This window comes from Leptosomus discolor, chromosome 6 (genome assembly GCF_034619465.1).
Source record: "Leptosomus discolor isolate bLepDis1 chromosome 6, bLepDis1.hap2, whole genome shotgun sequence".
Taxonomy (NCBI): domain Eukaryota; kingdom Metazoa; phylum Chordata; class Aves; order Leptosomiformes; family Leptosomidae; genus Leptosomus; species Leptosomus discolor.
In genome coordinates this window covers 4,381,230-4,394,519 of record NC_141396.1, presented here as the reverse complement: position 1 = coordinate 4,394,519, position 13,290 = coordinate 4,381,230, and the positions used below count along the sequence as shown (strand labels likewise).

The window sequence follows — 13,290 nt, the reverse complement described above, 5'->3', positions numbered from 1 at the left end:
CCGCCGTGCAGAAGTGTTCCCTGCTCCACGTTTATTAGCGTTTTGTCCAGAGTAGTTTTCATGGAGCCAAACAACTGGGCTTCTGTAAGTACCCTAGGGACAGTGTTCACAGGCGAGCAGGTCTCGTGGGCAGGCAGCTTTTTCTGAGATTCTTTGGGATGCTTCCCTTTTAACTGCATCTCCTTAGTTCCAGTTTTACTCCAGGTAACAGCCAAAATAACTGCTTGCCTTCCTGGACGTTTTCTTCTCCAATTACCCCCAGACTTCTTACCATTACAGTAGTTCTCTCTTACTAAAACTGTGTGTTTAGCTCTCAGCAGCTTCCCTTGTGATTCAGTCCCTCTGCACCTTGACCCGATGCGGTGCTCTTTCTTTCCTGTGCTGTCTTCTCTTTGTTGATATCTTCCCAGTAACAAGATAGTTCAGCCTGAACATAATACCCTGGGTACAGCCATCGCAATTATTCAATCCATTCATCCAACAAACCCGAAAATCCATTTGGGACACAGAATGGCATTTGAAGAGAAAGTAGCTGGGGAAAAAAACAAAAACAAAAACCAAAGAAAAAAACCCAACCCAGAGTTCAGCACTTGGATACTGTTTGTGTAAATCAGATGCATGAAGGTTTGTGTTTCCTTTCTGCTTGTGTCAGAAACGATGTGCAGGATTAGGAGGGAAGATGTTATTTTTTGAGTTTTCTATCCCTGTGACCCTGGTGGTGGCCTTGCCTGCCCTTTTCCATAGGCAGCACGGTGTGGTTGTCCTCAGACGCTGTTTTGCCCAGCTCGTGGTACGCCGGGACCGTGTCAGCCTGTGGCACCGAGGGAGGGTGGCATCACAGGGATGCGACAGGACACCAGAACTCCCGTCTCAAAAACTTTGCCCCAGGAAACAAATCTGATTTAACGCATCACCAAGCTGGCAAAAATGGTCCCATAGAGTGAGCCTCAGCAAGTGGTTCCCATCGACTTCAGGGGGATTTGTTTTGGGTAGAGAAAAGCAGGAATAGTCCCCAGCAGAGATTGATTTTTTTTGTTCAGTCTCTGCTGTTTCCGTAGTGCCGTAGTGCACTGCTGACTAACTTTATTTTTTGACAGGGATTTATTTTTTTCTGTATAGTTTTTGGAGTTAAATACCATCAGTTTGTTGTAGTAATACATCTAGTCTGTAGGTGTGATTTTTTGTACTCTGAGAGATTCGACATGAAGGGAGTATGTGCCTAACCAAGGAGGAGCACAGTAGACACCGCTGCATAATGGCACCAGTCACTCCATGTTTTTGACTGTGGAAAAAGTAGCCCATGCCGCTGGAGTTAAAACCTGGATCGTGATGCACGTACGCAGGAGGAACAAATTGCAGCAGAGCAAGCTACCTTAATTCTGACATATTTTCCTAACTTTTGAGTGCTTGACTTTGCAACTTTAATGTCCTTTTGAGAAGGATTTGTGGGTTGTTTTGGTTGGTCATATATAATAAGAAGAACTCAGCATATGCCCTTGAATGATTTCCTTAGTAATGCACTGTATTATGTTGTAGCCTGTCTCCTGACTGAGCTGTACTTCTGTGTTTGTAGTGACAGGACAAGGACTGGTTTTACCTGCCTTTACCTTTATAAATATTTGCCAATAGTTTATTCCACCTGTGGAATGCATTTAATCCATACCGTCATTAAGCCATTTTAGATGAGCTGTGCTTTTGAAAATATATTACAACTTTCTTTCACCAGACTTTTAATGAAAAATACCTTTTTAATAAAGCTGTCTCACTACAGTAATGCTAGACAGTAGCGAATCTTAAATTTCTCAAGCTGCTTTAATCAATAAAGTTATCACCAGTCGTTTCCCTTGATAACTGCTTCTTACTGAGACCCTGACTTTGCCTTCTGCTGCTGAGATGTTTTCAACCTGCACTTAGAATAGGAGGAACTCCCCGAAGTCCAATTTTCATTTTAACCTTTCCTCAATGGCCTAGAAATAACAGATTGCCCGTATTACTGCAATAGATTGGAAATTTAAACCTCTTGGAGGTAACCAGACCTATCTTACGAGTCAGTAATATGACAAAGAATAACACATCTTAAAGGTTACTGAAATGCCTAATTCATATGTTTTAAGGCAGCTGTAACAGTGGATGATTTTTACAGCTTTACAATAAAACCTAAATAATGTTAAGGTTCCAGTAGTTTTATATAATCATAAAAAGTTCTCTCTGTAGCAAATTGTCCTGCTTTAATGGGAGTGACGGCAGGTCATACTGGAGTGCATAAACTACTGGTGGTTAACCAATTCCCATTTCTGCCACCTGCAAGTCTCAGGTGGGAGTTAGTGGCGCATGAGAGCAGAGGGAGGTCACCCCGAGAGTGGCACAGAGGACCTGCTGCCGTGCCAGCATCCCCTCCCTGCTCACTGGCCACCACGGAGGAAGAATTTCCGTCTCCAAAAGAAGAGTTCAGTGGCTGAGGGAAGTTTCAAGCTTTGAGCCCTGCTGAAAGCTGGTTGAAACCTGGCTGGCCCTGCAGCTTTTGGAAATCTGCCCTGGAGGTTTAAAGTATTTCTTTGTTTCACCTGCCTTGTCCTGCAGCGTCTCCCAGGTCAGAGGGCACGGGAGGGGACGCGGTGCCCTTTGCGTGTTTGGTGTTTGCACAGGTAGTAGTTCCAAGGTAGAAACATAACTCACAGTAATACGGGATCCCGCAGCCTGGGAGATTACCAGTTGGGCCAAGGAGAACAGGGAAAAGTAAATGCATCGTATTTCTTGTGTAAAGAAAGAGGTTTAATACGTTAATCAAGATTTTGTGTAGAAGCTTTATTTTGTTATGCCCCTGGCACGTTTAGCTTGATTAAGGTTGTTAAGCCTGTAGCAAAAATCTGTTTAGGCATAAATGTTTGACTCTAGAAGCGTTCAGTGTGTGGAATATTCTGCTGAAGCCAGCACGCTTCCTTCTGTGTGTCTGTCCGTTTGCATCCTCTGTAGACGTCAGCCTCTGAAGTACTATACCCGAGCTTGTCCTAGTAAATGCTGCGTGGCAACACAGGCATGACTGGGTAATACAGCATCTTTTTATCTTTCTGCCTCATTCTTTTTCTTAACTCTGTGATTCCTTTTCTGATCAGACACTTTCCTGTGATTTTAGCGAATTTTAAAAGCCTGTTTGCAGACCAAAAATACCTGCGGTTCCTATTCACCACCCTAACAGCACCTCTGAAGGCTGATTAGTGTCGGCTGCTTCTGTGGGTAAGAGGAGTCAGTCCCCACCTCCATTCAGCTCTGGGTCTGTGGCCCAGGCACCACCAGTAAGATTGCTGACCGTGATGGTGATCTCTGAGCCACAGACATTTGTCCAGTGGGGATTATTTTGTGCCTTCCCACCCCGAGATTCTTGGAGGTCATGTTCATCGCCTCCGTTGTCACTGCTGGGTCTGGGTTGAGTTTGATGGGGACCCTTCAAGAGCAGAGGCTTCCTTCAGCTTTGGCACGCGTGGGCTTTATTTATTGTGTGTGTGCAACCACACACACCATCTCTCACCAGCTGTATGGTTTAGGAAAACATAGATTACACCCATCTTAATTCTTTGGCGATTTTGTCTTAAAACCAGAGAGACTCTGTCACCGTAATTTTGCCTTTCTTCTTAGTAAATTTTCAGCTGGTCTAAAAAAACCTAACTTCCGCAGAATAATTGAACAGATTAATAGTGTGATCCCTGTGTAAAATGTGAACATGAACGGGGATCTTTTAATTCTTGCTTTCAGTGGGTATGTGACCTTTCAGTTTTATATCTTTCTCTCTCTTCTTACCATATTGCAGTCAGAGAGGAAGTTAAACCCAGGTTTGACAGGTAGAGTTTTTTTTATTTCCCTTGACAGCACACCTTTTGACCTCTATCTTCTTGCCAATGATTTTTTTAAATCCTAAATGATTTGGGAATAATTGCTCCTCCTTTAGTGATTATTGCCCTTCACCGATAGTAAATCTGTGAAATCCCCAGGGGCTGGAGAACATTTTTGTATGCGTATGCCACAAGCTGGCCTGGACAGGCATCGCTGCTCATCTGCAGCTGCACTTGCAGAGCTGCCGGGCGTCTTGCAGGAAAACTTGCCTGAATGGGGTAAAATAGAGCCCAGGCAAGCGAGTGAGTGCTTCGTGGGCTGCCCCGCTCTGCCCTTTCCCATTTTCAGAGGAAAATAATTTTTTAGGGTTTTGAGAACCCAGGACTGGAATTGTCTTTACTTCAGAAATCTCGCTCTGAACGTCTGGGTTCAGGCTGAGCAAGGGCATGCAGGTGGTGGAGGGCAGGTCTGCCCCGGGGACCCCGCCGTGGGACTGTTCCCTGTCCCCCTCGGGGAGGTGTTGGAAGGAATTTTATAAGAAAAGGGGATTAGGAACTATTAAAGCTAGTGGTTGAGAATGATTAAATATCTCAAAGCAGCTTGGGGAGAAATTGGTCCTGGTGGTTGGCTGGGAGCGGTGTTGCCAAGTTCTCTGCAGCTCTGCACGTTAACAGTGGGGCTATTCTGGTTTCCTCATCTGTGTATACATGCTTTATTTATTAATGACTTAAAATTAACCCATCCTTTTCTCCCCATTTCGTGCTGGATTGCTTGTTCGGAGGAGTGGTAAGGAAAGGTGAACTGTCTGGAGGGGAAGGCATCTTATTAGGAACACACGCACTTCCATGAGCAGAGTGGACAAGGAAAATGGTCCAATAATGAAAGGACGGAACAGACTGAGCTCCCCATCGTCTGGTGGCCTTGAAGCAGGTTGTGAGCAGAGAGCGGGAAAGGCAGAGCTACCTGTCCCACGGCCTGCTGCGGCTCATGCCCTCTGGACATGTTTTCCCCAGCTCTGACCCCTTTGTCACAAGTCCTTCTGTCTCTCTGCTCCTTAAAGGAGCTCTCAAAGCCTAGTCACAGTGGCGACTCTTCTAGGCAGAGTGAAGCAGGGGGTGGGATATATAAACTGATTCAAAATAAACTAGTTCAACGTGGTACCAGACAAATGAGCTTTGACTTGAGAGGGCGTCCTGTTGTGTCCCATTACCTGAGGGTTGATGATCATCCCTCATGTGAACGGTGTTAAAAAATAACATGGAAGACAGGCTGTGCTGTTAACTACTATATATAATCTTGCACACCACACCTGATGAGTTACTCAAAAGAGGATTTAGTTTTTATCAGCTGAAGCTCTTCCAGATAGACCTGTTCATAGCTCAGTTTGGTTTATGAATGCTCTCAGAAAATCTTCTGCTCAGCTGCAGCTTTAGGTATAGCCTGAGATTTCCTTTACATGCCGCGTAATAAGTGGGAGAAGATTCTGTTGTAATTAGACGATTAATAAAAGTAGCTCTGGAGCTTTAGTATCTTTAGACTTCTTCAATATGTATGATATAATCCTGCCCAGCAGACTGCTTATAGAGTGAGAACTGAAGAATTGGTGATGCAGGAGATGAACTGGCTCCTGTATGGTTGCATGCTATGTAAAAAAGAGGTGCTTCCATGTGAAGGCGAAGGAAGAAGAGGATTTTACATTAGGCAGAACTGGTAACTGGAATGGCTGGCGCCCGCGACGCAGACTCTCTCTGTGTTTTTGACCTTAAAGCTGCAGCCATCTGTGTGAAAAGACTCAGCAGTCCCATAGGTTGCTGCTTCTGGAGAAGCCGATCCTTGCTTCTGCTGTGTGTGCCTCATTCCCATGACCTTTCTGACAAGGGCCTATTTATTAGTTCTCCGCAGCTGGAAAAATGCTGGGTTGGCTTTCTGTGCGCGCCCAGCGGAGCGCCCCTTGGTGCTGCTCTCTGTAACCCAGCCATGCAACCCTGGTCCCCTTGCAAACGTGCCTTTTAACCTCCCAAGCACCATACGTGGGGCAAGGACCTGTCATGGCAGACCCTAGAAAAAGCTCAAGCCGCCCAAAATATAAGGGCAGTTTCTTGAGTGAGGAAGGAAACCCTTTGCATGGTGTATCTGGTGTGCAGGTATGAAAATGCTCAAAAGTACGTGGAAGGAATGGGAATTCAGGCAGGAATTTCTAGAGTTTCAAGGTGCCATCGTTGTGAAAGCCTGGCTGTTACATTTGTGAAGCAGGAGGCTAAGTCATCAAGATGAAGGTCGAGCGGCTAAAGATGCAACTAATGAAAGTATTTTAGATAAAATTCGGCTTTGATACAGAAGGTGCAAACCCACACTTTAAAATCAGATAGATAAACTAGATTACATATTTTCAAAGCTGGCGTGTTTCCTCAGGTTTAGGTGCTGCCTGCGTTCTCTTCAGAGTTAGCCAGCGTGCCTTTGGAACGTTGAAAGCTGGTTTTTGGCGTATTAATTGAAGATGACTAGTTTGTGTATATGCTGGTTTTGTTAGAAACTGGAAAATGAGCCCCTCCAACCATTTTTAAATTTGAAGACTAAAACAAATGTAATTTTTTTTTTTTTTTTAATGCAGAATGATAATCAGCACTTGAAATTTTGAAGATGCGGTTGTTAATGAGAGAGACCTCTTGGCTGATACACTTCAATTTAAAGATCTTTAACAAAGACAGTAACTCTGAAGTGAGCATGCGTGCTACATGTTTTCCTCAGACACTCGGACATACCTTAGCACAGCCAGAAGGTCTCTTCTCAATTTCTTTTTATTTTTTTTGGTAATCAACTCAATTGAGTTTATTAGTATTTGCATAGACTTAAGCTGGCTGTGACGCAAACCGTGCTAGGCCTGTACGTATCGTATCACACTGTGCAAAAAGAAATTAGATTTTACAGTGTTTTTCTGCATTTCTGTGTCAATCTGAGATGGGTTGGGAGGAAGCTCTGCAAAGTTCCACGCATCTCGGCGATCACATCTTAAGCTTTTGACTGGCTTTTAGAATACCAATTTTAAGGAAATGTTTGAAAAGTTAAGCTTGACTTAAAGTGCTGGAGGCATGACATAAATGCATCATTAGGAACAGAGTAGGACTAGCTTCACAAAATTCAACATTTTCTTTGAACTGTGCCGAATCACTTTGGTTTTTGTGGTTGATCACAAGTTGTACAGACGGGTACTGCCCTAGTACGTTGCTCGAGGAGCTGTAGCGTGAATTATATTCAAGGTAGGGTGACTTTTAATCCATACGATGACAATATTATCTTGTTTAATTTGTCTGATGGCAGTATTAAACCTCAAATCAAGCTGTTTGTTATGTCAAAGGAGCGTGACGTATGGCAGAAATAAAATTCACCTGACGCCGGTTTTTCTGTATTTCATCGCTTTGACAGGCCATCATGATTGGAGATGATATCGTGAATGATGTAGGAGGCGCGCAGCGGTGCGGGATGAGAGCTCTGCAAGTGCGGACGGGGAAGTACAGGTCAGTGCCCGCCCTGCGCTCCGCGGGGGGGCGGTCAGGGAAAGAGGGGAAATAACTGCAGGTAATGATTTTTGTATTTACCTCTCTGCGCTCCAGTTCCCTCACAACACGTTCCTTTCGGAAAGCTAAGGAGTTACGGTTTGCAACCTGGGATGCATCCAAAGGGAATGCCCAAGACCAGACTCTTTTCCATGCCTTTTCCAGGTCTTTTCCTGTTGGTGGCAGAAGCTGGCTGTCAGTGTACACTTGCATTTGTTGTCTGAACAAACACCTCCCCGTGCGGCAGTTAGGCTCGGGTGGATGATGACATTTTTATTTGCAAAATGCAATTTGGGAACACACTGCGTGCATGAAAGTGGCAGGAAGGGGAAGACATATTGTCTTTGATCTTTTAAAGAAATCTTTTCTGTTAAATTGCTGCTATAATTTTTTCCTCACAGTGCATAGGACTGGTGTGTTTCTTCGGTTTTGCTTATTTTATTTTTTTTTGCTGCTGTGTGAAAGTGTTGTACACTTGATATAAGGCGTGTCTGAAACTTCTAGCAGGGTTAAGATTATAAAATTAGACTGTCGACTCGGTGATCTCTGTGGGTCATATCTCACAGCTTTATGAAGGACTCCATATGTCTGCTGTTTCCTCCAGACATGTCTTCAGCACCGAGATGCCTGAAATGCAAGAGCTGTTTCTCTATTTCTTGTCTTACCAGAGCGCAGGCTTCTGCAGGCTCACTCATGTCTTTCAAGTGACCCCTCAAGCCCTTCTCCATGACCAGGAGAAGGTGTCTCCTTGAGGCTGTGCTTTCCTTGACCCAGGAGCTACCTCCTGGCAGCTGCTGATAGGAGACCTCAGTGCAGTAATAAATGGGCATGGTCCAGGGCTGACTGGTGGAAAACGGAGCCGTCACTTGATGCTCAGGCCAGGTTAGGTTTGAGGTCAGCTCGAGGCGACTGTCTAAATGCCATGCAGACATCAGTCCCTACATTTAATGTGTGCGTTCCATAACTCTCAAAATCTCCTCTTAACCATCTCCTTTTAACCATAAGCATGCCTCTTTGTAGCAGGCATGGTTCAGCAGCACCATCTGTCATTTGACATCATTTATATTTTTACAGTTTTTCTTGATTTTCAAATACTGAGACTGTAAAAGAAGAATACTCTTTTGGGGATGCAGCAAGTGAGAATGATGCTTGCCATAGGCTATCTGAAAAGTTATTTTGTTAGTTTTCAAGTCAATCTGTCTCTCAATTTTCCTTTTAGTTTGTGTAAGGTGATAAACTTATACCCTGTGCCTTCATGCTAATGGACCAGTAAGTGATGATTTCTGAGGAAAAAAAAGAGACAGATAGGAGCGTGTTGTATTTTGTGTATTTTTGCATCTTTAAGATAGTGCATCTGAAAATCAGTTATCTGTCTGAATAAAGCTCAAAAATCCCAAAGATTTAAAAGGTAAGTATATAGTTTATGCTGTTTGGATTATTTGTCTGTAATCTGTGTAATCCCATTGATTTCCTAAAGGAGAAAATAAGGATTCAATGGTTGATTTTACTTGTGATATTAGCGGGATCGCTTTGTGAATCCATACCTTAATGTCACACAAGTATGGGTGTCAATGAAGGAGGTATCTCTGCACAGAGAGGTAAATTAGACCTTTGCTGCTGAACAAATATCTCCTGTGACATACTTTGCCCATCATAAAATATGCCACAGGTAATGCTGCATCCAAACTGTTGAGGGAACTGACATAAACCGTGTATACACACACACACACATAAATATGTATCATCATATGCTGGAAAAACATTTTCTTGTGTCAAGTTTGAGTCATGATTTCGCAGCTGAGTCATCAGCTGTTCTAGATGGGGGGAAAAACATTGTTTTCCAGTGTTACGTTGCCTGTTTCACTGCGTGGTTGCTGTTATCTGAAATCATGTACACTGTTGTGTGGCAGTGAACTGCGGATGAGTGTCTCTCTAAATTGAGCGCGTGGTGCCATTCCTGTTGTTAGCAATTGTGAGTAAAATGAAATAGCTTGTGTTTGCCAGGAGAGGTCAGAGATGTCTATGTTTTTAAGAATGCCTGGTTTAGTATGCATGGAAAATCAAAACACACAGTGAGTATTGAGAGAGATGGAAACAAACGAGTGAAAGCTGATGGGCGAGATCAAAGAAAAAGAAAATGTAGTTATTTTATGGCGGGTTTAGTTTAAAGTCTGATATATAAGGTTATGCATAGGTCATCTCTGACACTGGTGTGGGAGTCCTTGCCGACACAGAGCTGTGTGCTACACCCGAGTACCTCTGGATGGCACCATTAGCACATTCACTTCAGTATTAGCTACGGCTTCGGGACCTTCCCCGAAAGCTAAGGCTATTTTCGCAAAAGAAGTGCAAAGCCCAAAGGCATCAGGGTTTTGGTGTAGACAATGAGTGTTGGTGCGGTGGAATTGCCACAGATTTCAGTAGTGGGAGTCTTGCAGCTCGGGACGTGGGTGATCACCCCGCTTGAGTTGTCTCTGTGTTTTTACAGCTGTGAGTAGTTTTTTCCATTTCTACCACAGCAACGGTGCCTCGCTTCAGCAAAACGGATGCAGAGCTGTTTTGAGAATAAAATAAAAAACAGCAGAGGCACTATCCAGAGGAATTGTTGCAGATGCATTTCACAGCGTACTGCTGGGCGCGTGGGTGACGTACAAGTTATCCCAGTGAAAGCATTTTTGCGTCTCATTCTGTAGGTCCAAGGGATCCTGTTGTACCTCGCCATCCTCGCCTAAACGCTGTCCCCGGCTGGCAGACATTGTCACCTCCAGCGCACAAGCGTGCCTCGGGGCAGCCCTCCTTATTTCAGGGGTCAGTGCAGTTTACGTGAACATTTTTGAGGTCTGCTGCCCACCAAGTGCCACCGAGGGTTACGTACCTATGCCCAAAAGACGACACGTGAGCCAAGGTGCGCTCTGCTGTTTGTTGTATTTCAATACAAGGCGATCACGTGCAGGTTGCAGGCTGCAGAGCATCCCGGCCCATCTCACTTGCTTTAATAAGCCAGAAGAAAAAGTCTTCTTTGGCCCCGAAAGCCTTTTATGGAAAGAATCGGTTGAGCTGCTGCTGCAGAGGTTTCAGCTGGAGATAGAGGTGGACAGGTCTTCTGCGGGGTGGGCAGCCTCCAGGCGGGTGCAGGAAGCTGCCTTCAGCCCGCAGCCTCGCAGGAGCCCTTCTCCGTGGTGGTGTTTGTGCCGTGTTGCTCAGTGACGGTGGTGACGGGCACCAGCTTCCCGCGGAGCTGAGGAACTGGTTTGGTGAATGCAGGGTGGGGGTGGGTGGCTTGGCAGGGCGAGTCGAGGTCCAGAGGAAAAGCAGAAGAGAGGGGGTGTGCATGCAGAGTCGATGGAGCCCCAGGGCTGCCTCCCTCCCTGGGTTCTCACCCTCCTGGCCTCTGCAAGGTCGTCTTCAGTGCTGGCTGCTCCCAGGGTGAGATTCAAAGTGTGGATGAAGCTGCTGCAAAAACATTCAGTTTATACACCACCGTGCATGGAGGTCCTGAAAGTTAGTTAGCTCCTCTGTCCTGCTTCTTTTGGGTCTTTGAAGTTTAATAAAACTTGTGCAGCCGATTTCCTTTAGAATGACAAACTTTTCACGTTCCTCACTCTTGCATCTATACTTATCTTCTCCTCTAAAGCACTTAATCCTCCAGCAGGACTTAATCAGAAGTGTTGAGCTCTTTCTCAGTAGCCAAACCAGGCATAGCATAGATTAGTCCATGAAATGCAACAAATTCTAGGAATAAAATTACTGTTGGTGCAAGTCAGGGCGATAGTGGGAAGGTGGAAGGATAAGATGGTGTTTTGAGCTGGCCTCAGCCGGCACGGTTCTCTGACATGGGGTGGGTAGTGGGTTGGCCAAACATAACCTTTCTTAGTTGTAAAATCCAACTGCAAAGGGTCAGCCTGGTCTGCGGGTTTGGCCGCTTTGGCCCATCTACAGGACAGATCAGGTCATTGCTGCAGACTCTTGTGTACCAAGAGAAGAAGCTGGTGTTCGGGTTTTTTTTCAGCATTGGGAAATCTGACGCTAACGATGAAGTTTCTGTGCACACCGGTGTGCAGGTCCTTCATAGCCAACATCTTTCCCATCTAGGGAAGAACATGTACTTGTCTTCCCGCACAGGGTATGTGCTAATTCCACTTGCAGCTAATTGGCCTTGACATCAAACCAATAATTCCCACAATAGCTATTGATTCCGCAATGCTGCGTAATATCCTCCTTCCTCTTTGTAGCCTGCAAGTTAGAGCAGAGAAAAATTACTTTGAGGCTTTTCCAACTGTCTTCCCGTAAAATCGGAAACAGCTTTCAGGTGTGTCAGCTTGTCAAATTTTAGGTGGCTCTTGGCAGGGTGGAAGAATTACTTACACCTTTCTCCTCATTGTTATTTACAGGTCTTGATTTGTAAGTGAAGAACTTTCCGTTGCTGGTGTGCAGCAGTAGCCAGGAATATTCACGGCAGTGGTGCCCGCTGCCCCGGCTCACCCAAAAACAGTTTCAGAGTCTGGCAGTATGGGCTCATCCCCTCTCAGTGCTCACGTGAGGTTTTCCTCATTTGATAAGGGGTTTATCTCATGCCACGACTGATACTGCAACATCGCTGAGCTGCCTCGTTACGGACATAAAGGATACCCCAGGGATGGAGGATAAAAGGATCGAGGCCCGTGAGAGCTGTCATCTCTCTCCAGCTCTGCCACTGTTCTCCAGGAGAACTGGGTCAAGTTACTTCATGTTGCCATTCTTCAGTTTCCCCACTTTATAATTATCCCCTGAGAATAATTATCCTGACTTTATTAAGAAAGTGGCTTGTGATCCGTTCCTCTTATCTGATTGAAGAAAACATAAAGAATATGTACAGATTTACAGGAAATCGGCTTGCCGGAAGAAAAATCCAGACACGATCAAGACAGAAGTTGTGACAGAGGAGAAGTCTTTTAGGCTGCCGTTGTCAGCTGCGTAAGGATTGAGGAAAAACAGGGTGGGTCGTTATAATAACCTCCTCAATGAAGTTACAGAATTATTCTTAAAAAAAAAATTAAAAAAATCCACCCATAGATAAATTCACAGCTGTCGCTGTATTAGTAAATGAAAGCTCCTGACACCTTTTGCAAAGAAATAGTCACCTCTTACTGCTCGGCAGAGAAGCAGCATCCCTCCACCCTCGCTTTCTTGCTCACTGCGTTACTAACCGCAGCCAAGATGAACAATTTTATTAGTTTGTTCACGTCTCCCGGGTCTTGATGGAGCATACCAGAAGTGCGTAATGAGAACGAGCAGGCAGAGGCACTCCCTTTGTGCTGAAACAGAACCAGAGGCATTTTGATGGCCTCACACTCCTGATAATTAAGCCTGTTTCCAGTATTAAATGGAAAGACTTCCAACCCGTGTTTACGCTGTAAAAAGCTGTATTATAATTCATGTTATTTAACATCTTAAGCAATGTTTATTAAAACCTGTTGTCAGCAAGTCAGTTTTCGTTTTGGCGTGACAGCTGACTGCAGTCGATCCTACGGCATAGTCTTATTCACCATTTATTGCACATTCAAGTCACAGTTTGCTCTGTCCACGTGAGGACCTTCACATGTGTTTATCAACTTCTTCACCACAATTTGGTTACCGTAGTCTTTGAATCAGCTTTCTAGGAGAAGCTGAGAGTAAATGCCACAGTGCCTTAGCGTACTCATACTCCTCTGACAACAGCCTTGAATTTTCCCAGTATATTCAAGTGTCCGGACACAGAAATTACAGTTTTAGTATCTGGTGCTTTAGGAATGAGTGGCCTATGAGAAGGTTTATGTTCTTGCTGCTGTAGTACGGCGTGGTAATTCAACCAGCCACTTTTCAGCGTAGGGTATAGCCAACCTCAGGGCAAAGTAACAAATTGCATTGGAAATATGTTATTGTTGAACTA

At 44.8% G+C, this 13,290-nt stretch overlaps 1 protein-coding gene across 1 annotated transcript in view; it reads left to right on the top strand.

Annotated features, from left to right (window-relative positions):
* The window catches only part of LHPP (phospholysine phosphohistidine inorganic pyrophosphate phosphatase), an 88,877-nt gene that overhangs the window by 22,347 nt on the left and 53,240 nt on the right, over positions 1 to 13,290 (top strand). The window contains exon 6 of the mRNA XM_086467048.1: positions 7,252 to 7,343. Within this exon, the coding sequence (XP_086323174.1) occupies positions 7,252 to 7,343 (92 nt within the window). The remainder of the gene's footprint in view (positions 1 to 7,251; positions 7,344 to 13,290) is intronic.